The sequence below is a fragment of the Lytechinus variegatus genome, chromosome 2, assembly GCF_018143015.1.
Source record: "Lytechinus variegatus isolate NC3 chromosome 2, Lvar_3.0, whole genome shotgun sequence".
In the NCBI taxonomy this organism is placed as follows: Eukaryota; Metazoa; Echinodermata; class Echinoidea; order Temnopleuroida; family Toxopneustidae; genus Lytechinus; species Lytechinus variegatus.
Window position 1 is genome coordinate 22,963,064 of NC_054741.1, and position 27,672 is coordinate 22,990,735.

General features: G+C 37.0%; 1 protein-coding gene across 4 annotated transcripts in view; it reads left to right on the top strand.

Moving 5' to 3' along the window:
- Window positions 1–680: 680 nt before the first annotated feature.
- Window positions 681–27,672, top strand: part of LOC121407604 (cystine/glutamate transporter-like) — a 46,235-nt gene continuing 19,243 nt past the window's right edge. Inside the window, exons 1-4 of one of the 4 annotated variants that reach the window (XM_041598757.1) lie at window positions 681–995; window positions 13,429–13,789; window positions 21,569–21,893; window positions 23,886–24,011. In XM_041598757.1, the coding sequence (XP_041454691.1) occupies window positions 13,574–13,789; window positions 21,569–21,893; window positions 23,886–24,011 (667 nt within the window). In that variant the 5' untranslated portion in view covers window positions 681–995; window positions 13,429–13,573. Of the gene's footprint in view, window positions 996–12,897; window positions 13,108–13,140; window positions 13,161–13,428; window positions 13,790–21,568; window positions 21,894–23,885; window positions 24,012–27,672 lie in introns of those variants that run through there. The other 3 variants (XM_041598760.1, XM_041598761.1, XM_041598758.1) reach the window with 3 other exon arrangements.

Genomic DNA, 27,672 nt, shown 5'->3' on the forward strand with positions numbered 1-27,672 from the left:
AGCTCCTTGGAAAAACAAAGAATAAAGTGGCCGCTAAATGCCTGTGATTGAAACCTGTCCTATAAAGTGGCTACCAAACTCACTGTCTCCCGTTTGAAAGGAATTTATGTTTCAGGACCTGTATATAGAAGACCTATAAAATTATGTCTCCCGGCCGTGTGTGATTTTTTTTGTATTTCAATCAAAGGTCATTGACTTCAGTATACGCAGGCAAATAATATGTATAACCATGGACATACTTACATTATATTGATGTTCGTATGTGTGTATACGAACAAAACATTATACCACGTGCAATTGTAGCGGAATTTTGGCTCGTAATGTATTTGCTTTGTGACGTAGTCGCAAGCATGTTGATTACTCAATGATCCCGCCGTTAATTTAGCAGTCGGGAAGTTGGATGGGCGAATCCATTTGGATAAGGGTTATACTGGGTTATCCTCGCATTTGGTTTTACGAATATCTAGAATATATTTCAAAGTAAATAAGTATTTGAAATAAATTAACTACAATAATTTAATCTTATTTGAAATCAGAAGAAGATGTAGACTTGAAATAGCTAAAAATACAACGTAATATACAAATTTTAATTTAGCATCACACCCTAAAAAGAATATTGAGGACTAAGCCAGGGAACCTAAACGAATGAATGAAACCGGGAATGAAATCTACGGCGCGCGCTTTTGTGGGAACATATTGTTGACATGCCATATGCGTAGTATTTTTATCAGCGAGCTAAACTTAACTGCCTGCTGAAGGCTTGATAACAAAATTTGTCCAAGAACGACGATAAGAAAAGGAGTAGTTTATCCGGTATTGATTTGGATTATTCTGTTATTCCGCTCATGCCAGCATAAATGTGTTGTATTTGGCACATGAATTGTGTCATAAAACTCCATATTTAGTGTTGAAGATCGACACGTGCTACAGAAGCGAGGAACGAAACGAAAGCGGAAAGAACCGGTATTGTTTCCACTACATATTTTGGCCGGCCGGTGAGTATACTGCAAGGAAGTATATATATGCACCTGCCCTGGTTGTACACACGTGCTTGTAATTATCATATATTTGAAGAAAGGAGAATAATGTGGTTCAGTTTTAATTCCTCTAGTCTAAACACGGATAGACACAGACATGACACTGACAGACGTAAATGATTTAGATCAATTCTAAGTTTTTGCATTAGCCTAGTTACATGTAGGCTACTAGTACTACTACTAGTACTAGTGCCTAGGATCTATCATGTACATCACTGATGTAGATCTAACAAGTTACATGTAGTTTCTTTCGGTCAACTTAAGTTAAAGGACAAGTCCATCCCAACAAAGTAAAGAGTTGATTTGAACAAAAATTTAACGAGCATAACACGGAAAATTTCATCAAAATAGGATGTAAAAACACGCCTACACTACTAGGCCTTTCAGCATTGTGCACTTGACTAAAAATAAAGTAAGTACAGTAGGCCTAAGTAAAATAAAGTTATGACATTTTAAAGTTTCACTTAATTTCACAAAACAGATCTAGATATAGACTGTATGCAAATCCTGGTTGGTATGGGAAAGAGTTCCATGTGCACCCCCTATAAAATACAATTTTACAAAAGAACAAGTCATCATCAGCCCATCTAAAAATCATTAAGACATGCCTACTGACTGTTTCATCGGAGTAGAAATCTTAAAAATTCAATAACTTTGTTATTTGTTATCTGATTTTGATAAAATTTTCAGCATTTTGTTTCGTGAATTTTACTCTTTTTATTGAGATATAAATTAATCCATCCTAGACCATGTTTGAGGTTTTGGCTTGGCTGGTGCTTTGTAAATTCTAGAGGTCAATATCTAGATCTATAAGATCTTGCCTAGAATTAGATCTATGCCTAGCTAGATGTAAGAAGATCATTAAACTTGTTTTTCATGACCATGTTTTTAATTGTGTTTTTCATGTCTTCCCTGTCCTGCAGCCTTGCTGTCCTGAATCATTTGATATAAGGGTAGATCTAAGTAACGTTAGATCTGCATTTCAAGGCCGATCCCTGATAAAATAGAAGTGGTAGAATATTAACAATCAAGAACATGGTTTACTTTTGACATGATAAGTCTAACTTAAACTTCAGTCATGTCAGTGGAGAAAGTAAAATAAAGTTTTCAGTCGGAGCTCTTGGTCTACATGTACCTCCAAATAGTCCAACCACATTGTGGACTGCATGACTGAGCTGAGAGTGGTGATGCATCATGCAGTAAAAAATGGAGCCAGGAATGCCTATGATGCTACGGTTAATGCCATGGCCGATGCTGCATCCGTTGTCGAATTTGTGATTACCGTATGCTACATGTAGATGTTCACGACAGTATTAGTACTGTATTATTCAGTTACACTACACTGTATGCATGACCATAGATGCTACGCATTCAGATGAAATTAACAAATGAAAGTACAGTAAGAAAAGAAAAAAAAAAAGAAAATCAATGCATCAATGGCTACAGTGAGGAGACAGTAAGACAAGGTCAAGTCAAATTCTCCAACTATCAACAGAGAAAAACAGAGATGATACATATGTTCGAAAATATGGTTGATAGCAAATGTAGTCTACTGAGTACTGACATCAAACTGAGAGTTTTTTATTTTAAGGTGTAAGAAAGCAACATGTTCTTGATTTCTATAATTGTGTGTACATGTATTCCACAAATAGATCTAGAGGTCTAACTTTATCTGTGAATAAGCAAATAAGCAAAATGATATTAAATCACGATCATTTTAAATTTGAGCCAAATCACTCTACAGTGATTATAGTGTGTTTACTAATTACCAAATACATACATGTGTGAATGGGCTAGTGACTCTATTGGCTAGTTAGATCTACATGTGGATTGGTGGAGATTTTTTTTACCTGATTGCTAAGAAAGCATGAATGCTTGTAAGCAAGCAACACAGATGCGCTTTAGTTTAAGTGTACCTTAATGTATAGATGTCATTAACTAATTAATAGTTAATGACATCCATACTTTAACTATCAAAGTCATCTTTCTCATTTGCATGGGAAATGAAATTAATGTTAGGAGACACGTTTACACACCCCCTTCAACACATATCTTTCTTTTGATAGATAGGGAATACAATACTAGTACTTATGCTGTAGTTTAGCTAGGGAAAAATTACACGGGGCTGGGCCCAGTTTGAGAAATGGTCACAGTGCCTTGGAAACCTAAAAAAAGGAGCCCAGGAAATTTACATTCCTTGCAATGTTAAAGCTTACCTAGCAGATGCAGTAAGTTATGAAAAGTAGCCCCCCTCCCCCCAAAAAAAATTCTTGCACGAGTTTAGCATACTTGACAAGTTGACCGGGGGTCAAGGGGCTATAGCTTGAACTGTCCATTACTTACATACATTGTAGCCTTTGTATGCAAGGATGAAGAAATATAAAGCAACGTTAATTTTCCATTCCTTCGTGTATACACTGTACAATGTAACTTCAATGTGATTGGAATCGACTTGATCCAAAAATTTGGAGAAAATCTCACATGAAGTTGTAAATTATGTATGCATCGACCACGATAACATTGGTTTGTGCATCATTTGTTGCAGAAGTTACCGGTACCTTTATCAGAAAGAGGGGGATAACTAATGCATGACGCATATTGTCAGCCAGTATCCATCTCACATACAGATTAGATGGAGGCAATCCATTGTTTGGCAAGATGCCAGAACTGTGGTGGAGCGCTGGTAAATGATGTACTATGAACTTGGATTGGTATGTCCACGTCTCTGTGTACTTTCTGTCTGGGCAGAAAAAAAGGCAATTCGGAGTTACATTCTGCGCATGATCGGAAGAATGTCATTTGTATTGAAGTTACATGATATTTTATGAGATAAGCACTAACTTTGATGACTGGACTATTCATACATTCTTTTGAAATGGGATTTTCATAAGATCCTGAAAATGCGTCCATTAGCGACTGGTATTTCACAGCATGGATAGCAAAAATGCACCAAATACCTTTATAGAGTTGTGTGCTATTTTAGTCACCTGTGGAGCGTTTCATGAAAGGATTTTATCCGACAAGTCCTGTTTTATCCGACAGTTACCATAGTAACAGTGCCTCTCAGCCAATCAGAATCAGGGAAAGTTGTCAGGTCTGACAACTTGTCGGACAAAAATGTTGATGAAACGCTCCCTTGGTCTATGCAATTTCTGCATTCTGCTATGTATTAAAGGCATGCTTACACAATATATTGCATTGAAATCTGTCTATCATAATGAAAGAAATGAAAGGTCATTTGGCCAAAATTACCCAAGAGGTAACTTTAACAGTGGTTTGGGGGAATGGGGGGGGGGGGGGACAATGGCGTCGATCCGTGACGTTATACTATTCAAGGGGGGGGGGGGTGAAACAATTGATCATCATCGTCCTCCTTGAACAATAGATTCACAACACAAATCGACACCGGGGGGGGGGGGGGGGGAGGAGTACATGTAGGTACAGTTAAAGCACTAAAGAAAAATAGGTTAACTCATCTCGTCTACTCGGGTGTATACTCCCTTGCAATTAAACCATATGGTCTACTTTAATGAAATTAAAATGACAGTAAAATATAGACCATGTGTATTCCAAGGAAATTAGATCATATTGGACATTAATAACATGATAATGAATTATGGATGAATGTATTCCGAAAAAAATATAATTTCATCAAATAATTGACAATATTGGCTTACTTAATTATAGACATATTGGCTATAAATAATGAATAAGGTGATTCTCTATGTGATTTAAATTTTGCGGGTTGAGCAAAATCATATTACAAAATGATTCCGACCTCCGTACAAAACGCATTGCGGTTTATTTCAAAAGTGTATTATACTTAGAATTAATCTAAAAAAATCTCCTTTCTTTTGCCATGTTAGAATCCTTTTTAAATATTTTATATTTCATAATGCAAATGCAGATTCCATGGTTTGAGGAAAGTAAACCATTCCGATCCCTAGGCTAATCTCTTGCAATAGTCTGTTAGAGAATTATTATCTAAATGATATCATCCAACTACAGAGTTAAACCACCTTCCTGCCCACATATAAAACCCACTTATCATGCTTATACGTTGTGTAATATTCAACACTTAACTTTTCATGTAAACGTGTAAAGCTAAATGAAATTATGTAGGCCCTACACCGTACACTGCAAAAACTCCAGTGTTGATTTAACACCAGACCGGAATCTATATATGTCCACACCAGAGAAGTATTGAATCAACACCAGTTTGGAATCAAACCGATCTGCTTTAATTCTAATTGGTGTTGTATAAACATACAAACACAGGCTCTATCTGATGTTAGTCCAAAACAAAATTGGTGTTTAACACTTCCCTGGTGTGGACATGTATAGATTCCAGGCTGGTATTAAACTATGTTCATCAATGCATGTCTATCCACGGATCTTGGGTGCTCTTTCACCATTGATTGTTAAACGAGTCGTTAATTGTGAAAAGTGCAGTGATCTATCTACCATTGAAATGTACAATACACGATGTCAATTGTGGGAGGAATTACTTCCTCACATTCGCATATTGAAAGTACAATAAGAAAGATTGACAGAACAAATCCACTCGTAGACAATAGATGCCAATGCCATCGATGATGGTATTGCATAAGCTCAAAACTCCAGCGCGCGCAGGTCTAAGGATTTGGCGGGAACTATGAAAGGTTTTGGTGCGCTGAAGTGTTTTTCACACGCATTATACCTCAGTCACATTTTCTCTACGGCCGCCGTGGCGAGTCGAAAACGGATGTTTTATCTAATTTCATTTATGTAGCTGGTATAAAAAATATGTTAAAACGGCTGTTTTCGACTCGCCATACGACGGTCGTAGGAGAAATGTGACTGAGATATTACTGATAAACATCGAAAGAAAAAAATGAAACAATTGAATGGTTGCAAAAGTCTTACAATAGATGTTCTAGATCGTGATCATGGGCGGTGCGATAGGAGATGCACAGCCCATGCAAAGGGCAACTGCATGCCTTCAATATTATAGTATAGTATATAGCGAAAAAAAATGAGGGGAAAGGGAGAGGATAGTGTAAAAGAAAAAGGAAGAAAGAAATCTTTCAAAAAGATGGATATGAGTCGTGTTATCTGTAGGTATAAATTTATGAATTACTATATTCACCTTTTGGGGGGGGGGTATGACGACTTCTGTAATTCGTATCACTCCCTTTAAAAATATTCTGGCGGCGTCACTGACCATGACTCGTGAAAGTCACTGTATACAAGGGCATTTCAATAAAGGCTGGATGTCGTTTTCATTCAGGTTTTTATTTTTCGGAAAACACTCGTTTCACCTCATCAAAATAATCATATGCTCATAAAGTTTATTGCACAAGTCGATGGATGTTTAGACGATAACAACTTTCTGCTTTCTAAAACGATCTCATCTGTTTTAACAGCGCGTTTATTTCGGAAATCGAACGGGATATTGCTTTGTTACTAAACATGCTAAAAGGCACTTAAAGGAGACACCCGAAGAATCCAAAGTATTTTATAATGCCTTTTTGTGGTCATCATTGTAAAGGGGAAGTATTACTAATCAGATATATAACTTCACTTTTCAAAATAGTCATTAGAGTTTGCAGAAATCAGCTCTCAAAAATGATTTATTTTCATGCCATATTTCTGCCTTCCATCGGTCCTCTTGCGAGCTCCAGCTGAGTGACGTCACACAATGAGCGTGAGCAGCTGAGCTGACAGCAGCCCATTGAAGACGATCTTTCCAATCAGCGTTTTTTGCTCTTAGAATTGTTTATTCCTCACAAGATTGGTCTTGTTATATAGATAAAAGTTTGAATTTACTGAACAGTGAAATAAAGTGAACATTTAACGTATTTTGGTAACCGATATTTAGCTTAGAAAAAATGATTTTTTTTTCAAGAAATATATTTGAATAAACAAAGCATATTTTCACTTAGAAATCACACTTGCGACAAATTGATATTATAATCAATATAAAGCATAGACATTCTTCGTCACGACTGAAAAAAATTATGAAATTTCATTACGTAACAAAGTCAGGAACCACAAAATAACATGGCAATATCCATCGCGAAATGATTGAAATTGCAGTTGAATTGCCGAAACATGATTAGCCCACAGCGGCGAGCGGACTTTGTTTCATATATCTTAAAAGCCCACCATAATGTAGGGAATGGTCTGTGGCCAAACGTGTTGGCCATTGTTTTGTCGTGTGCGAGGACCCTGGTTCAAAACTCGGATTAACTTGGTTATTTTTTTTTATTCCTTCTCGTCCCTACCCAGCTTTTTTTTCTTGTGAAATCCCATTCAGACCTGTATTTATCAAATCTTATTTAATTGCTGCTTTTGATTTTCAAGTTCTTGATTAGATTCTACTCTTATTTGGGATGGGAGGGGTACAGGATGAGTTAAAAGTCAAGTCCACATCAACTAAAAATTATTTGAATAGAGTAATTTCCCTTGCTGTTTTTACTCAAAACAGTCACAAAACAATGATATGCAAATTAGTGTTGTCACTCACATCACATTCGTTTCTAATTTTTTTGTGGCATTTTGTTTTTTAATTCTTTGCAGATTTGAGTATAGGAATTTCTTCATCCGAACACAATAGGTTACATTTACGGAACTGTAACTCTAAATGTTATTTGGAGGAATTAAAATCCCTCTGAAAATTTTTCAGAAAATAAATAGAAAATTAAATATCAAATCTACATGTCATGTAAATATATCAAACAACAAAATACAAAAGAACTTAGTGCGTGTGACATAACGGTTAGTGTAATTTGCACATCGACACAGATGAGCATATCATCGTTTTATAAATTAGGCAAAATTTCTCAATGTTAGAGTAGTAATTATATAAATTTGAATCAAAGTTTTTATGAAATTTCCTGCAATATCTTATTTTTCTTTAAATTCAAATGAATTTTTGATTGTGTGGACTTCTCCTTTACTCTTAATGTAGGGAATGCATAGCAATATTTATCCAGAAACAAAATTGTCTTAAAATATGCAAATCTGTAATTGGGCACATGTTCACTTTTCTTTCATCCAGGCCACTTCCTCACACCCACCAGGCTTACAGTCTTAGAACAAAAAAAATGATGAACCATCACACAACAGCACACAACATTCAGTGCTTCACAATAAATATTTCACTTCTGTTCATACATGTACATGCAATAAATATTGTGGAAAACAAATAGGCGTACCCATATTCAAATACCGTTTAAAAGGACAAATATATTATACCTTTCGAGAAAAATCAGCATGTTATATATCTGATAACAAAACACAAATATGGGGCACTGCAAGAAACTTATGTTCCATTGCAAATCAAGCGTAAGTCTTAAATTCAAATTCAAGCGTAATAAGGTCGAGTTGCAATAGCAGTTCAACTACATGTACATGTTTGTCTTTAATCAAAGGACTTACCCTTGATTTGGGACGTGTGATTGATTAGAAAATTTCTTGCAAAATGCCCTAATAACATTAAAATTGTTTTTTTCGTTTTAAGTTGTGTGTTCTTATTTTCGACAAGCTGTATTCCTGTCCAAGTCAATTTTTTTAGTTCTCTCCAAAACTGTGCTCAAAATCGTTTCCAAGATCGATAAAGATAAATTTTCTGTTGCATCATTATCAGTCCAAAACTTGCACCGTAGCTCCTGGAAAGAGTGAAGAAAAAAATGGCTATATCCAAATCAGTAAGAGGACATGATGGAATCTCCCAGATTGAAGTAGCGAGCAGAGACCAGAAGTCACCAGAGTCAGCAAGTGTGCAGATCTGTGTGTAGAAGAGAGAAAAAATAAAGAAATAATTTAAATAATCAAATCAAAGTATGAATTTCATTATCTTGATGATTGACAACGTGCGGTGGCATGTAATTCCCGGTCAACAACAAATAATAGTAGGTTTAGACACCTGAAAAATTCCACTCAGAACACTGGTGCTCTACCTCAACGCTCAAGTGATGTTTGTGTAGGCCCCACTCTACTTACCGCTTAGCGGTAGTGAATCACTTGAGGTACGGTACTCTGTGTCATTACAAAGAGTGCATTTATCTTCATTGTTTTATGTTGAAGGCACTACGCATTCATATGTAGAAGCACTCTAATCAGAAAGAAACACCAGACTCTAGTTTTGGCCAGGAATCAGCATGATCAGGGTAACCACTGCTGAAAATTTGTCTTGCTTCATGACATCGGCATTATGGTGATATAATTCTGTGTATCTGGATGTATACGATACAGGGCCCTCCTGAGCATAAACGCATTGGGTACTAGACCTGTGTATAATAAAAACTTAAACATTTGGCCTTATCGTGAAAACATTCGGCCTTATCGTGAAATTTGGTGTTTGTGCGCTCGTTGCGTACAAAGTCAATGGGAGTGGATCACCGCCGTTGACGAAATAAACGGCAGTGAATGGACTGGTGACAAAAACTACGATAATGCCAAACATTCCTCTGAAACAGCATATTTTCAGCCATGGTCCATGCCAGTGCTCCTAAATAATTTAATCGCCTGAGTCCTGACCAGTTTATTTAGAAATCTGACTGAAGTCTTTGTGAAGAAAAATCTGCTGGAATTGTGCAAAAACATTATTTCTAAAATAAAGACTTTTTAATTTTAATAGTAGTCATGCCAAAATGCATGATTCTAAAATTATATCAGATCTGTATCTGTCATCTGACCTGAATGCATCGTCAGAACAAGTACAGACTACAGTTTCCAAACATGCTTACCTTGAGTTGACTTTTGACTGGATCAAACAGCGTAACCTGCATCGGCAGCAAGTGAATGGGACCGTACAGCTTGGATTTGGAATCAGAGCAACACAACGAAGACTGTCGAGTGGACAAAATCGGTCTTTCCAGTTCATAATTCAATAAAAATGGACAAAGTAACACAGTTCTGGTTCTCTTATAGTCTGAAGATGTCGAAATCGGATATCACAACACATGAAGAAAACGGTAAATTCGAAGAAAAATAGAGACCAGGAAGGTGTATCATCAGTGTATTATGCACAGAGAGATAGTGTGTAGTCGATCATGTGACGTCATTATTCTCGACTGTTTTCGATCGCGTGAATGTCTGCCTGGGGGCGGCTGGGGGGCTGAGAAGGGTCTCTATTAATTTCATTTCTTGCATTTCCACAACATCTGTAAGACTTTTTAGTGACATATTTGTGTATAAAAAGACAAGACCTTTCCATTCATATATAATTTGTCTACAATCATCACTTTTGTGAATTTTCTTTGTGTGTATCCTCTAACTGATCTAAAGAGGACACATACACGTACAGTTTGAGACTTCTAACCCAGTCAGAAACATGCTACCTTGCGGAAAGCCAACAAATTTCAACTGCAACATAAGTTCTTACTGAAACGGTCGGACCCCCCTAGAAATATCCCAAGAAAGTACAGTTGTAAAAACCTGCTGGGGAGCGTTCATCAACGTTTATGTCCGACAAGTTGTCAGATCTGACATCTCTCCTTGAATCTGATTGGCTGAGAAGCACCATTACTATGGTAACTGTCGGAAAAAAGGGGACTTGTCGGATAAAACGTCCGACAAGTTCTTTCATGAAACGCTCCCCAGGAAACCGACACCATTTTGTGTCCCCAGAGGATCACACCCTGATGGGTTAAAATCACTTCCTAGACTAGAGTTTAAACATAACACTAAAAATAGTGTTAAAGGGATGGTCCAGGCTGGAGATAGTTATATCTCAATAAATAGAGTAAAATTCACAAAGCAAAATGCTTAATTTTTTTTTATCAAAATCGGATATTGACAAATAACGAAGTTATGGAATTATAAAGATTTGCACCATTCCGGTAAAACAGTTCTAGGCATTTCTTTATTAATATTCATTAGATGGGCTGATTATGTCATATCCCCGCTTGTTCTTTTGTATTTTAGGTTTATTCAAAATTTTCTTACCAAGAACTAAAACAATTGGATTGAAAAATGAAAAGTGCATTGGTTAGATATTACCGCAACTTATTTCATCATAATACATGGAGACGCGTCATTTACACATACATGTATGAAAACATGAAACATCATTTCATGTAATTACATAAGAAAAAGGAAAGTTGGGATGTGACATCAGCCTACCTAATGAATATTCATGAGACATCACCATGCAGAACAATTTAAATCTTTAAAATTAAATAACTTCGTTATTTGTTAATTGTTATCCAATTTAATCAAATTTTCAGCATTTTGCTTTGGGAATTTTACTCTTATTTATTTAGATATAAATATATTCATCCCGGAGCATCCCTTTAATTAGGTCCTAATTATATCATGAATTTACAAACCCTTTATAGCCATGGTTATATCCTGCATGTAGTGAAACTTGAAGGAGCTGTGGAACTGACATGGGTACGATTTAGGCACGGTGGTTACGTTACCTGCATGGTAATGACTTTGGTCAGCTGTTCAAGTCATCATCAGGCTTTCTTTCTTCCAGTTTTACTTGGAGACTTGGCTGTTTCACCTTTGCCCTCAAATTGAATTGATCTCTTGAATGTTTCCACCAGGTTCGAAGAACCCATCAAGAAGTTGTGGGATTGTGTATCATGAGAGTTCATTTCATAAAACCTATAGACTTGATAAAATCCTACACGTATTGAGGGGGGGGGGGGGGTAAGGACGAAAAGGCGACACCCACCCATTGTAAACATGATACAAGCAGCGCAAAGGAGAGATAAGAGAAAAAAAAGGTGTGAAAAGATATTAGGATATTAAGGTAAGTTAATAACATAAGGAGAGGGGAAGAGCCAGAAGATGAAAATAGGTCACTAAATTCCGATCGCGCTTCGCGCTCACATTCTGCAAATTTCCGGTTAAGTTAATTGCGCTTAAAAAATATATATCCCGTGTTAAATTAATATATTATGTGTAAACACTATATGATTATCTTCTCGCGCCGTCAAGTCTCCATTAATTTGAATAGTAAGATATGCACCCTGATAATCTTAAAAAAAAAGAAAAACGTAGAAACGTCCCATGTTCAGGTCTGAGTACAGAAAAAATGATTGGATAATTAGATAAGAATCCTTTCTATGAATTCCTCCTACAAAATTGTCATTAAATTGACGGGTATTTCGAAAATTTCAGCTCGCGCTCGAAAGTACGCACCCTGTTCATTACAAATTGTGCTTAGAAATATAGAAGTCACACTTTCATGTCTAAATCAGTCTGAACTCAGAAATATATTTAAGTTTGTAATAATAGGCAAATCTGCACACATTGCTGTATTCATAATGATTTGCCTGTGCTATGTCTGATGACATGTAACCAATATGTTATGGCGTGGACGTGAGGGGGAGAAGAAGATCAAAAGGAGAAGATAGGGGAGTGGACGCGGCCCTATTAATATTTAATTAATTTTGTTATTTTAATTTTGTCGCTTTTTGCATAGAGCTGGCATACTGTACATGGTGGCACTTGGTAGTTGGTTTTGTTTCCGATTCTCATTGCTAAATATCCAGGAAGACATGTGTATTATCTCAGGTGTTGTACTTCACTTCGTAGATTTACTCAAGATTCTCGAGTCATTTTCGAATTTGTTACAACTTGTACCACACTGGAAGAACACATATTTCCTAAATGTAGGATATACCGTTACACATGACTGTTTTGTCCGAATTCATAGCGAATTATAACAAGATGACCTTCAATTGAACACTGTTTGGTCAGTAGTTCGCGTATACAATGGGTAGTACATGTAGTAGTTGACCAAATAACACGTGGGAACAGTGCTGCCGTAGATGCCCGCTGCGTGACCTGTCTGGCCTCGTATAGAGAGAGAGAGTGAATTATCCTTGGAATTATCTCTCGCGGTATGTTCTGTACAGTGTAGTATGTCTGGTAGAAGATCAGCCTATATGCATGGATGTTCCAGGAATATTCTTTCATTCCCGATGACATATCATCTCTGACAAGGCTCTGCAGTTTTTCCCTCATGTTATCAACTCCTTGGGACTTGGGTACTACTCCCATGCACCAGCATGTGTGAAGTTCTTATTCGTAATCAACGCCGTTTGCTTTGATGAGCAGGGAGTTGGAAGTAAAAGCTGTTCCTATCCTTTATACACACGTGGTCAAAAGACCTTTAATTTGGTAAATCCGATTTTGATTTTCGTTCGTTGTAGACTTATATTGGGTCGACCCTATCTTGATCAGAGAGCCGATGAACCAGGGCATTATGTCCTGCCTACATTATGTGCATGTGTATTCAGCATACACATGCGCGATCTAGTAATCAAAGAGTTGGCCATACTGCTAGTCGATCCATGGCGGTTAGTCAATCGGGTTGTTCAATTTTTTTTTTCATGTGACTCGATCATGTTTATTTATTGATTCGTGTATCATTCTCTCATTTCTACAGGCAGGCATCGGTATAGATCATATTCCCGAGCATATACTCGTATTCAGCTGAGCTGAAGCGCTGTCATCAAGCTTTTCGGACTCGAACCGTGACTCACAAAACACCTTGAAAACCCTTCACGTCGATATCCACAGCGAGAAGTGCAATGGCTCCAGACAGCACCTCCGCAGACCAAGCGGATACGGGTCCCGGTGGAGATGTACCTCCTGCAGCCTCTTCGGAAACACCGAATCAGACCATGACGGACATTCGAGAAGGAGGAGAACCAGAGGTTGTCCTCAAGAGGAAAGTCGGAATCTTTGGTTGTATAGCCATGGTGGTCGGCATCATCATAGGCTCGGGAATTTTCGTATCGCCGCAGGTAGGTACAAGAAAGGTTAGGACAATTATACATTAATAGATAAAGGTTCCGAACAACTTAATATAGTAGTTGAAAAAATCCCAAAACTGAATCATTGAAATATAGACCTAAATGTTTTACTACATTTCTAAAAGAAGTCCATTGATCACATTTATAAAAGTAAAACTGAAAAATAATCAGAATTATTATCGGCCTAGGAATTTAAAATGAATGAGAAATACGACGTCGGATTCGGTGTCGAAAGGGAAGGTTATGTGACGGGAAGATACAGTTCCCGAAACGTCCAATTCCTTCCTAATTCTGCTGAGAATAAACGGTTTTTTAAAATATATAATTCTGTCATTAAATATACCGGTATTCCAGCTGATCTATTTCAGTTGTATACCGAGAAAAAAAGTCGCTGGAAATATTTTATATCATAGTGTAAAATCAGATCACGAGTTGACCGAAATGATAAGCTTATCACAATCTTGTTTAGAAACCATTAATGGGCTAATTGCACGTGTTCTGATAAGTGGCCTTGAGAATTTAAACATGTGTCTATTCCTGAAACCATGTGAATGAGAGAATGCGGCTTTTAGACGATTCTGCAGCAACGAAAATGTCTTTAAGGAAATCTCTGTAGAATTCCCCGATAGCGATTGTTTTCACTTGTGTAGTTTTCACAGAATTAATTGCATTTACACTCACGGAAATTAATTGTTCTCCGGTTGTAAAAGAAGGTTTACCAAAGGTTTAAGCATATACGGAAGTCAAAACTACTTTATTTTAGTAACGTCTGTTTATCCTCTGGTAATGTTTTCTTGCTACAAAAAAAGTTTTGACACTGTCACTAGTTTTTGTTCGGAAATGTAGTTTTCCGATGAGTCTGAACTCGTTTGATAAAAAAAATCGACAATATAAATGAAATAATTAGATGCTGTTTACAAAGACAATAATGCTTTAAGGTTTGAAATTCGCCTGGTCTACATCCTTCAGCAAGAAAGCATTTTTTTTTAAACCGAGGTCATGGAATATGGAAGATATTTGAGTAAAGATAACGTTTGCAAAATATTATCTGACAACTCATGCCTGTTTTTATACTAGAAAATTTGTGTTTTTGAAACTTATACTGAGACCATCTACTAAATCTTGCACCCAGACGATGTTCATGTGATATATTTTTCATGAAACTCGAGATTAAATATGTTTATAAACGTGATCGCAAAGTGGAATTCAAGTTCATTGGAAGAAACTAACAAGATAAAAAAGCGGTAGGGCAATCTTATCCGGAAAGTTCTGGTATAGACCGGTTTTTTAGTTATGTCTGTCTGAGGCATATGGATCATGCTTGAGTGCCTGTTTTTTTTTTTTTTGCTGAGATGTTGGAAACATTTGTTGCGTGATGCCTCGCGATCATCTAATTCAATTTCCCCACACTGAGCTCATCCATGCTATTGTTCCACGGGGACGTTACCACGAGAAATGACCTCGATAATTGACCCTGAATCTAAATTATGAAGAATAACCTTCAAAAGTTCTTTTTTTGCGAAGGGAGTGAGTACACATTATGTACGTACTATTACGATTAAGACCTAAACATTCATACAAATGACTTAGTATTTTCTTTAATTCTCTTTACCGTCTTTAATTGCAATACGAGCATCGGGGGACCGGTTGGTTCATCGAACTTTTCATGTCGATTGTTTACATGACTTTTGACGTTCGCATAGAAACGAATGACATTCTGGTAAAAAAAAATTATCGTGCTTGTATGGAAAATAATTTTTTAAAAAGGTTATTGTACCACCTTGGCCGTAACATTGAGTATAATCAGTATACCCAGATGAGAATTTGTGGATGTAAAAGATAATTTATTAAAGGACAAGTCCACCCCAACAAAAACTTGATTTGAATAAAAAGACAAAAATTCAACAAGTACAACACTGTAAAATTTCATCAAAATCGGATGTAAAATAAGAAAGTTATGGCATTTTAAAGTTTCGCTTATTTTCAACAAAATAGTTATATGAACGAGCCAGTTACATCCAAATGAGAGAGTTGATGACATCACTCACTCACTATTTCTTTTGTATTTTATTATATGAAATATGAAACATTTGGATTTTCTCGTCATTGTCATGTAAAATGAAGTTTCATTCCTCCCTAATCACGTGGAATTCCATTATTTTAACATTTTGTTTTTCAGGCAACGAGGTCCTAATTGTCAAATTCGTAAAAATTTAAATATTGTATAATTCAAACAATAAAAAACAAAAGAAATAGTGTGTGAGTGACATCATCGACTTTCTCATTTAGATGTAACTGGCTTGTTCATATAACTATTTTGTTGAAAATAAGCGAAACTTTGAAATGTCATAACTTTCTTATTTAACATCCGATTTTGATGAAATTTTCAGCATTGTGCTTGTCTGATTTTTCTCTATTGATTCAATTTAACATTTTTCTGAGGTGGACTTGACCTTTAAGTTTCTGTCAATTTTAAAATTGAAAAGCAAAGTGTGGCTAATAAACGCATATCAAAAATTCATCAAAAGAAAGATGAAATATATTTTGATGCTCAAGATGATACTTATAATATATCGGTCTTTTTTGTGATTCTTGTCTACCTTTTAAACAAATGGATGTCGATCCTCCAGGCATCCTTATGTTTGCCTTAATCTATAAAAATATAGGTCTGTGTCGTGCTCGTTATAAACAAATTCGATGAGATAACTACTTACATGTGATACAAGTGCAATAGATGGGAATCCCGTGTGTATGTAATATCACCTCGTGTCGTTACAGTGACGCACTTGAACACGGGCCAACTACTACAAAAATAATGTGTTAATATATTCATGCTATGTGGGGATGAAGGGGGCTTGGCATGGGGTCGATAACTGTGTGTAGTTCTCGGTCAAGGCATCACTTGCAATGACAAATTCTTCATACCGTTACAATATTATCAAACGTAACCAAAATCAAAAGAAAAAAAATAATCAAGCGAAACTTTAGACAAAGTAAATGTGGAATAAATTCAGATTTTTGTGTGGTATGAGACGGTTGGAAGGAGGAGGGGGGGGGGGGGAGATTAGGGAGAGGGTCAAACATGCATTACTTATAAAGCCTCTGAACATTTGAGACAACGATATATCCTTGTTTATAGGCCGGAGTGGGTATGGTGGGGGCTTGGCCCGGTATTCCTTACAATGTCCTAGATCTTGATAGGTTATAGGTTCACTACATCTAAGGTCACCACGTATCATAATAGTCACATATCTTTGAACAATATCCTATACAGAAAAACGGAAAATTGGCAGAAACTTGTATGAAGTCCAATCATATTTTGCAATGCTTGACAACGTGAACATTTTCAAAATGTGATTTTGGGGGGTTGAAAGCTTGCCATCAACCTTTACCACCCTGAATTTTCACAACTCATCACTTTTCAGTTAATCAATGTATGTGTAGATTAATGGAATGTTTGATAATAAAAAATGGAATAAAAAATAGAATATGATTAAAAAAAAGAGACAATTTTCATGGTGATTGAAGACGTCGCTTGTGTGAAAGACTTTTTAAAAAGTTCATTGTACATCTGAAATATTTTGGAAAGTAGCCAGAAACGTAACTCCAACTCGGGTGCCCATCTATTGAAGTAGGAACAAAGCAGACGTACCCATATCGGGGGATCATAATTGTTATGCGCGCCAGAATATAATCGATATTCTTGTCCAAGCATTCTCTGGCAAAGATGATCGTCTGCTCCGATGACCTCGCTTATCGAGGGTCAGACGAACCCTTTCCTGCCCTGTACAAAAGAAAGTTCGTTCATGATAGATCTGGGGCCCGTTTCATGAAACTTTTTATAACAAGCAATTTGCAGTAGCATTTAAAAGCTACTGAAATCCTTCAATCTGGTTAGCTGACAGCAGGTGGCTGACAGTACGTTTGTTAGAAAATGTGCATTTGTTAGTATTAAACTTTATGAAACTGGACCCCGTTATGAGAGCAAACGTAAAACTCAATGATGAAGTGGAGATCGGGGATGAAATGTTAGGATTTCTTGGGGTGATGTGGGGTACATCACGTGATATTAGTCTGTTATGACACGTATGATGCATTATTTCAAAACATGGTCCGTTTTGGATCACATTCGACCCTGTGAAGCTTTTATTCAGAAGAAATGTTTTCGGCACTTACGACTGCTTCATGTAAATAATTTTAAAATCAAAATCATTAGATTGATCTTCTGAATTTCTGCTTTTGCATTTGCCTATCCTCATCGCCACAGGTTCGTTTTTTTTCATAGTTTATTACCAAAGTGCAATGTATTTCCACCAATGTAAGTGCAAATGGAATGGGAAATGTGCCTCCATCGAAATATCCATTTTCACTTGCCTACTCACACATGTATGCTGATAGATTAAACATTACAAGCATTGTGTTACATTTATTCTTGCCATTACTGCAATTACTGGGAAAATGCTGCAGTTATGACATACATGTAATGCATATAAGCAGGTTCATTGGGGGCCGAGGCCGCCCCCCCCCCCCTATTGACGGAGCAAAAAAAAGGGGGAAGAAAAAAAAAGAAAAAGAAGGGAAAAGAGAGGAGAAAAAGAAGGGGAATCATAGGAGGAAGACAAAAGTTGAGGGGAAGACTTAACTAGAATAAAAAATATTTCATGTCACTATATGAAATTTTTTCGCTCGCATTATTTGATTGTTGAAATACGTAACGTCTTCGTGGCTAACTACAAGCAGTCCTTACAAGATCCCTTTGTTTTTTCATCAGATCAAAACGTATATTAAAATGTCTGCTCGCGCTCGCAGTAATTATTTAGTTGCATACACATATTGTTCAGGATCACAAACATTGCCCAGAATGTTCAAATTTTAGGACAAAAAAAATTGAATGAGGCTTATGAGATTATATTTATGTTGATTTATAAGAATAAAGCTAAGAAGTGACTATTAGGACTACCACTTCAAAGACATGGGCGGAAATCCCAGGGGGGACGTGTCCCCCTACCAAAATAGTAGGGGGAACACAATATCAAATGTCCCCCCTACTATTTTTGGTCTATGATGATGGAGAAAAATGCAACATTCACATTCGAAATAATACATGTATTTTGGACTAAATTACCTTACATTTTTTGGTGAAAACCTTTCTTTTTTTTGCTTGTCAAATTTTCCATGCCGAGTGAATAAAATAAGATGAGGGGAAAACTTGGAAAATAAAAAGAATCTTTCATGTCACTATATAAAAATTCCGCTCGCGCTCCGCGCTCGCATTGCCTGTTGGGTGATTTTTCAATATGGAGCTTAAATATCATGTTTGGAAGTCAATATACATTATACATTTCACCTCAGAAATAGAACTTTCATTATTTTGTGTGATCTGTAAAAGTTACAGCTTTATGGTCTGAATATTGACATTTTCTACTCTACTGAGCGCTTGCAAAATTCGATTTCTTCAGTATCTATTATTTAGTTTGAAAATATCCCTTTTCAAGTCTGATTGTCAAAACGTAGCAGATAGTGCTACTCGCATTTTGATTGGCGATTTATGTATGTCTCAATATTGATTTTCATGACAGTTTATCAAAGAATTTGGCTCGCGATTTGCGCTCGCATTGATGGTTAAAAATGTTTTAACTGATGCATTCTATTCCTAATTACAAAAATGCTTGAAATGTCCAGGTTTCAGGCCATAATATCATCAGATTTCCCGCCCGCATTATGCATTAATAAAGTAAGATATAATTTTCTTCCAGACCCGGACCTATAAAATATTAGGTTTCCATGTAGCGCTTTCCCCCTTTGGCTGCTATTGCTCAAGCACTTTTTGCTTATATAGTTTGCCATTGCATTTTTTTCTTCATTACTTTGTCTTATCCTTTAATATGTCTAAATTTGGTTATGATACTACTATAAATCTGTCACCTTACAATGTACTTTCATATCATATTACGATTATGTTTTATGTATTATAAAATTTATTTTGACTTTACAATAAATGCAGAAACTCCTGCAAAAAAATATATCAATTTAATGATTAAATTGTCCCTTTTGTTTCATCTCGCGCTTAGCAAGAGGAATAGGAAGATAGTCATCATTTTCATATGACTTGTCCTAAGGATGTCCTTATCCTATGTCAAAACTCAAATAATAATGACAAATATCAGCTCTTTATTAAGTGTGATCCATATCCACCTCACAATTTTCCTACAAAGTGCTTGAAATATATAGTTGAAATTGACTCTTGTTTTCAGATCGAAATATCAAATAGTTTAAGCTCGCGCCTAGCGCTCGCTTGTAGATTTGTAAAATGCCGAGATTCTAGGTCGTAATCTGAAACACGCTCATGTTTATTCAGATATTCAATTTGTTTTCTATTTAAATCATCCAGTTTCAGATCACAATATCAAGAATTTTCTGCTCGCGCGTTGTGCTCGCATTATTAATGTAGAAAGATCCCCTATTACTCATCCTTTTCATGATTTACAAAACATGACTAGAGTGTCCCGTTTTTATAGGTCTAAATCTAGAATTTTTCTGCTCATGCTACGCTTGCATCAATATTGTTTAGTTATATAGCTACCCTGCATTCACGATTTCAAAACTTGATTAAAATTTTCGAATCTTTTTTTGAAAATGTCAAAAATTTTCAGCTCGCGATTCGCACCAGCATTGATTGTTGAAATATGTAACGTCTTCATGGCTAAGCGCAAGCAGTCCTTAACAAGTACCCTTTCGATCAATTCAAATTAAACATAATATACAAACATTTTCTGGCTGCATTTTGCACCCGCTTTATTAATGTAAGAACCGGGTGTAAGAAAGACCCCCAATTACTCATCCTTTTTATGATTTACAAAACATGAAAGAGTGTCTCGTTCCCAGGTCTAAATCGCAAAACTTTTCGCTCGCGCTTCGCATCAATTATTTAATTATATACCAATATGTTTAAGTTACAAAAAGTGCTTAGAATTGCCAGTCTTGAGGAAAAATTTCAGCTCGCGCTTCGCGCACGCATTATTTGATTGTTGAAATATGTAACGTCTTCATGGCTAATTACAAGTAGTCTCTAACAGTTACCTTTTCCATCAGTTAGCCTCTGCTCGCACTTTGCGGTTGTAGTAAATATGTAGTTGTATATACATCTTTTTTCAGGATAACAAACATTGCCCAAAATGTCATTTTAGGAAAAAAAAATACATGAATTTTCCCCAAAAATCGCTCGCGCTTCACGCTCGCATTATATAAATAAGGACAATGATATTATATATTTATGTTGATTTATATAGAATAAAGCTAAAAAGTGACCATGAGGACTACTCCTTCAATGAAACAGACAAATTATTACCTTCGAGCGGCCGATCGGGGATTAACATATGGCTGAAAATGTTTTCACCCCCCTCATTGGCGAAGGCTGGATCAGCCCCTGTTGTCCCCCCTACCTGTCGGGACAGATTTCCGCCCATGAAGACAAAAGTCAACAGCGGCCGATCGGCGAAAATGTGGCTGAAAAAAATTTCCGCCCCCCTATTGGCGAATGCTGGATCCGCCCTTGTAATCTGATATGCGCAAGAACATTATCAGGCCATGAATTATAAAAAAATGAAAAATTCTAAAGTAAAGCTAACAAATGCTTTTAATTCCGTCGAAATAGGTGTCTTTATAATTCAAAGTGCATCCCGTTTATAGCCCGAGAGAAATAAATATAAATCTTTCAAAGCCTCGCAGTTTACTACCAATTAAATTCGATTTCTTTACATGTATTTACAGGTCATTCTAGTATACACAGACGGTGTCATCGGCTACTCTTTCCTCGCCTGGATCATATGCGGTCTCTTCTCCAGCCTCGGAGCCCTGTGTTTCGTGGAGCTCTCGACCACCATCCCCTTGTCCGGAGGCGACTTCGCCTACATTCTTCAAGCATGGGGTCCGTTCGTGGCCTTCATCCGGATGTGGATGAGCCTGTTCATCAGCTACCCCGGCGAATACGCCATCATCATCCTTATCGCGTCTCAGTACCTCGTCAGCCCGTTCTTGGCCAACTGCGATGACCTTCCACAAGCGGCCATCCAGCTTTTTACCATTGTCATTCTTTGTACGTTATCCGACATTTCAAATAGACACGGGGAACATTTTCTAAAAAATTGCCTTTTCATAATCACATGAAAGAAACTTTGGATAGGACAAGTATTTTTGTTACTTGACATTTAGGGACTTTCCGCACAGCAACGCGTGCGGCCCCTTTGCATAAAAAATACCATTATGGTAACTTTGCCATCTATTGGTAACTTGCATGGAATCCTTGATTTTGATTGGTTGTTGATCATCGTTATCATGATAGTTACGATTAGATGGCAAAGTTACCACAGCAGTAACTTTTATGCAACGGGTCCAGTTTGTTCGACGTTTCTGAGCTGACGAAAAATTGCATATATGTCGTTTGTCTAGAATCACGACGAAACTGCTAACAAAAACTTCATTGCGATTTGACTTGCATTTTCAAAGGAATTGGTGCGTTGTAGGGTTCATTCCGCGTGGCTGTGCGAAAAGTCCCTTAATGAAAACACGTTTGTGGCGTACCTCGGTCACCTTTGCTCTACGGCGGCCGTACAGCGAATCGAAAACGGCCGTTTTATCAATTTTAATGCAACCCACCTGTATGTAGTTGGCCAAAAAAAAAACTGTTAAAACGCCTGTTTTCGACTCGCCGTACGGCCGCCGTAGAGCAAATGTAACCAAGGTATAAGTCGCTCTCTAAATGGTCATTTTAATTTCAGTGTAGTAAAGGGTTTTACTAGATTTTGTAAAGACCTGTCGCTTGTAATGTAATCCATGTGTTATAATGATTGATGGAGCGTGGAGAAACGCATGAATGATGAATTATTTATATGCTTGGATGGATAGAATGATAAACATGACAAGAGGAAGTACAGTGAATCATTGAAAGAGGCTTTGAATTTTAGCCACTGATTCATCTAATCGGGGAAATATTTCATGAAATAGATAATTCGCGAATTTTTCCCCAACTACTACGTTTTATAAGCTCCCGACATCTTTGTCCCGGGTTGACTCAGAACAAAAAGATGAAAATAACTGTTTGCTCCATGAAATGCTCCTCCGATGGGCCTTTCATGAAAGTTGTCAGCACCGACAAGTTGTCATTTTCTGGACAGTTACCAAGGATTTTACTGAAATCGTCAAAACTTGCAAGTTTAGTCAGAGCCAACAACTTTCGTGGACCGCAGTACACCCTTGTCTGTGATCCTGCAATTTATGGTAACCATCTGGGGCGTTTCATGAGAGTTGTCAGCACTGACTTAAATTGTCAGCGCTGACACTTTCAGTGAAATCCTTGGTTTTGATTGGCTGTGAGGCACTTGCCTCTGACTGTTTTTATGCTAACTGTCGGAGAAAGACAACTTTGTCAGTGCTGACAACTTTCATGAAATGGGCCCTCCCACTTATCCTTTTAACCATGTTATATCATTTTGACCTTAGTTGTCCCCACACGATCTGCACGTGAATCACCGTTCAACTTCGCTCATTGATTTGACCCTTGACCCTTAAATGTGACCTTAACTGCATTGAATCTCCAACACGCTGATATTTAAATTCCATTCATGGCGATCTCATTGGTTGTCCATCTTCCTATTGTTTTGCAATGCCTTTCCTGTATTGCTTCCTGATGTTTCACCCAAAATATTTACGCAAACTCCTATTTAGTTTACTTGTTAAAATAACCTACATGCATCTGCCCATGTCCCACGTTATATATTCACAAACCTTGATATATGTCAATTAGTGATCCTTCCGATTTTTTTTTTATTGTAGAAGCGCAACCCCCCCCCCCCCGACGCCCGACCAGTACACCCCTCTATCAGACACTTCTACCGTACTACTACACCCATTTCATTATCACTGAACAAACCTCCCCTTTGAAACACCACACCCTTCACCCCTGCGTCACACCCATCTTCCACCCTTTACCACATTGCACCCTTCCACCTCATCAAACCCACCACGCCCTTCTACCTCACCATTCCACCACTCGATTGTGTCTTGATATCGTACCGATTCCATTTAACAGGTGCGATTTACTATCTCAACTGCGTGAGTGTTCGATGGACGACCCGGGTTCAGGTGTTCTTTACCGCAGCTAAGGTATCGGGTTTGGTGATTATCATCCTTGGTGGTGTCGTCCAGCTTTGCAGAGGTTAGTATTACCATCGCCATTCTTTGTTCCGATCCTTTTACCAGGGGTAGTATTAGCCCCTCCCTTTTTTTTTTTTGGGGGGGGGGCAATTAATGACAAATGCCCTCTATGATTAAAACTTTTTGGCGAGGGGGGTGTCACCTTCCGCCTTCATATAAAAATATTCTGGTATCACGTATTAGAACGTAGTATTGGCGTCAAACGAGATACATTTGGAATATCTCTCCCAGATAAAAATGATTGAATGTGTCAGTATTCTAAATAGATTTCTAATTTCTTGTTCTATATATCATTAGTTTATTTGGATATTTTGTAACTTGAGATATCAGATTCGCAAAGTATAACCTGCTATACAAGGCTTTGATCCATGACCTTGTTACATTGTTTCAAGACAAACTTGAAACATGAATCCTATAAAATAGGAAGTTGATCATCACAATTTAATGATGGAATACTTGACTCTTAAAACCATCCATTTAAAAGGACTGATGTACATATTGTTATTTTGGAGATCGATCATTTCTCAAGATGCAGAGGCAACTGCCGCATCTCGCCCCTCCCTCTCTCTCAAAATAAAGCTTGAATGTTTATTTTTTTACTTGGTTCATCATATTCGAGGTTTTTTTAAGTCTACCCGTTACATTTCTTTACAAAAGACGTTTATTATTGATGGTGATCGCCCGCTCTGTTTTGTATATTATTGTGGCAAATAATTTCTTGAATGAATTTTACCAAACTCTGATAATGTAACGATTTTTTAGTCGTGGTATGAAAGTGATCGTTTCATCCCAATATTCCATGCTTTCGGGCAAAGAATCTGGCTTTTATAATCCAAACTTGCGTTATTTTTTGTGCGACAGTGATCGTTTCATCGCAATATTCCATGCTTTCGGGCAAAGAATCTGGATTTTATTATCCAACCCTGCGTTATTTTTTTCTGCGACAGAAAGAATGGAGGAAGGAAAACGCCTGTTCTGCAAGGATTCCGCTCCTTATTTGGGCAATTGAAATATAATTAGAGCAGTCGTAATGGAAGTCTGTTGTTTTAGCTGCCGTAGTAATCGATCTGCAAAGACATCTTGGCACTTCGTCGAGTCAATCTAGGATAAAAAGAAATAAAGCAGATAAGTGTAATCAGGTAGACAGATCCATTGTTCGTGTCAGACCGAGAGGCAGTATTTTGTATCAATATTTGTATAAGAAAGGCAAGAGGTGAAGTCGGCTAATCGGTGAAAGTAACTGATATTACTGTGCATCACTAATTTTGTTTTTCCAGTCAATATAAAATAAAATGACTTCGTAGATGTCATGACATCATAAATATTGCATCATAATAACTTAATCAGTAATACATACATTAAAAATGTATGAAATTATATACATAAATTTATAAATCAAATAACTCAATTCAATTGATCCATACCTTTTTCCAATTCACTGAAAGAACTTCGAGAATATAATACAGCAATAGAGAACAAAAAAAGGAATATTAAAACACACCCGTACATCCGGAGGAATGGAGACAGGGGTCATTATAGCCCCACCCTTTTGTAACATGCAAAAAACGGGAAAAAAAAGATAGTAAAATAGAGAACCCATTTATACCCGATTCATTCCATATATCTCTCTTTTATATCGGAGTGTCTAGTGTTATCTTCTATTGAAAGTTACCACTGTCTTATAAAAGAGTTTGGAAAGAATTTATCAACTGTTTAAAGGGCGAAAGCGTCGAAACAAGTTCAAAAGGAGCCAAAATTATTTAGGAGGAACGAATTATATCAAATTTTATCTCGTAACTTCTAGTTACGAGATTCTTAGAGATACGTGTGATGATGGGAAGATTTCGGAGTTTTTATAGATGTTGGCGGCAACGCCGGGATCACGGTCGGACTAAAAAAAAATGATATTGATGAAATCAATGCTAAACATTTAGCAGATAGATAGTTGAAGAAATCACGTCTGCGGGGCATGGAATGATCACTTTACTTTTGTCCCGTTGAAAGTCACCTTTTGAAGGTTACCTTCACGGGACCTTCCGCACAATCCGATGGCATAGATCGAACGAGTTTTACTACCGATATTAAAGTGATTAAAGACCTAAAATAGTAAAAATATATTGTACCGCTGATTCCTCATTCTAGAGTGGTGTTTCTAAAAAAAAAGGTAACCGAAGTTCAAAGGTTAGCTATATCAAAATTTCATAAGTTATGCTTGTTATTTCTATTTTACGTTACTGAGTAACTCGTCAACTTTGATTTGACACCTTTCTTGCGTCACAACTGTCACGGGTCACAGAGTCATGGTACATCAAAGGCGAAGGGTACAAACCTACTTTTTCCAAGTTTGAGTTATAATCTACATGCACGAAACCCACTTTGTTGTAAAATTTTGGTTTCATCAGAGTTTTCCTTTCATATTTGAGTGAAATGCTACCTCTGTAAACTTTTTGTGAGTGACTGGCATTTATGTATCAACTGCCTAGCTTCAATCTCTGTTGAACATGTTTTTCATACCTACCTTTAATCGTACCAACACCTTCAACGTTTTCACAGTACTTCCCTTGTCGACGCTGCATAACATGTCTTGCATTGCTCTTCTAGTCATTGCATCGTATAAATGTGAAGGAAAATACATTATGCTAAATATGTGCTAGTAAGTCACCAGGGATGTGCTCAACCAAAATTACAGCTAGACACAAGTTATGGAATATTCACTCGCAAAAAATAGTTATCAGAAGGGTAAGTTTCATTGAAATTTACAGGGGAAAACTAAAACCTTACAACAAAGTGGGTTCCTTGCTTGTAAAAAAACAAAAAAAAAAACCCAACACTTGGAAAAAGTAGGTTTTGTACACTTCACCTTCGATGGACCATAACTCTGACCCGTGACAATTGTGACGTCAGCAAGGTTTCAAATTAAAGTTGATGAGTTACTCGATTATGTAATATTGAAATTACAGGAATAAATCATGTATTCTTGATGTAGCTGACCTTTAAACTTCGGTTACCTTTTTTTAGAAACACCCAGTACTCGTGCATCCGCCTTTTAGCTCGTTATTGTATCCGTCACTAAAAACTATGGCGGAAAAATGTGGAACGGCAATCTAACCAGGGAGTCGATCTAACAGTGAGAATGTCTCGGCGTGGCCCAAAGATTCCCGCAAAATTCGCGATCACATCTTCATGTTTTCCCCTATTGGTTTTTGTCTTGCCTGCATAGTAGAGCGAGACTATAGGCGCCGTTTTTCCGACGGCGGCGGCGGCGTCGTCAACATCAAATCTTAACCTAAGGTTAAGTTTTTGAAGTGACATCATAACTTAGAAAGTATATGGACCTAGTTCATGAAACTAGGACATAACGGTAATCAAATATTACTGATTCATCCTGCCTTAGTATCATGTGACATGATCAAGGTCATTTAGGGTCAATGAACTTTATAGACCATGTTGGGGGAATCAATATTGAAATCTTAACCCTAAGCTTAAGTTTTTGAAATGTCATCATAACTTAGAAAGTCTATGGACCTAGTTCATGAAACTTGGACATAAGGTTAATCAGGTATTACTGAACATCCTGCCTGAGTTTCAGGTCACATGACCAAGGTCAAAGGTCATTTAGGGTCAATGGACTTTGGGTATGTTGGGGGTATTTGTTGAATTTC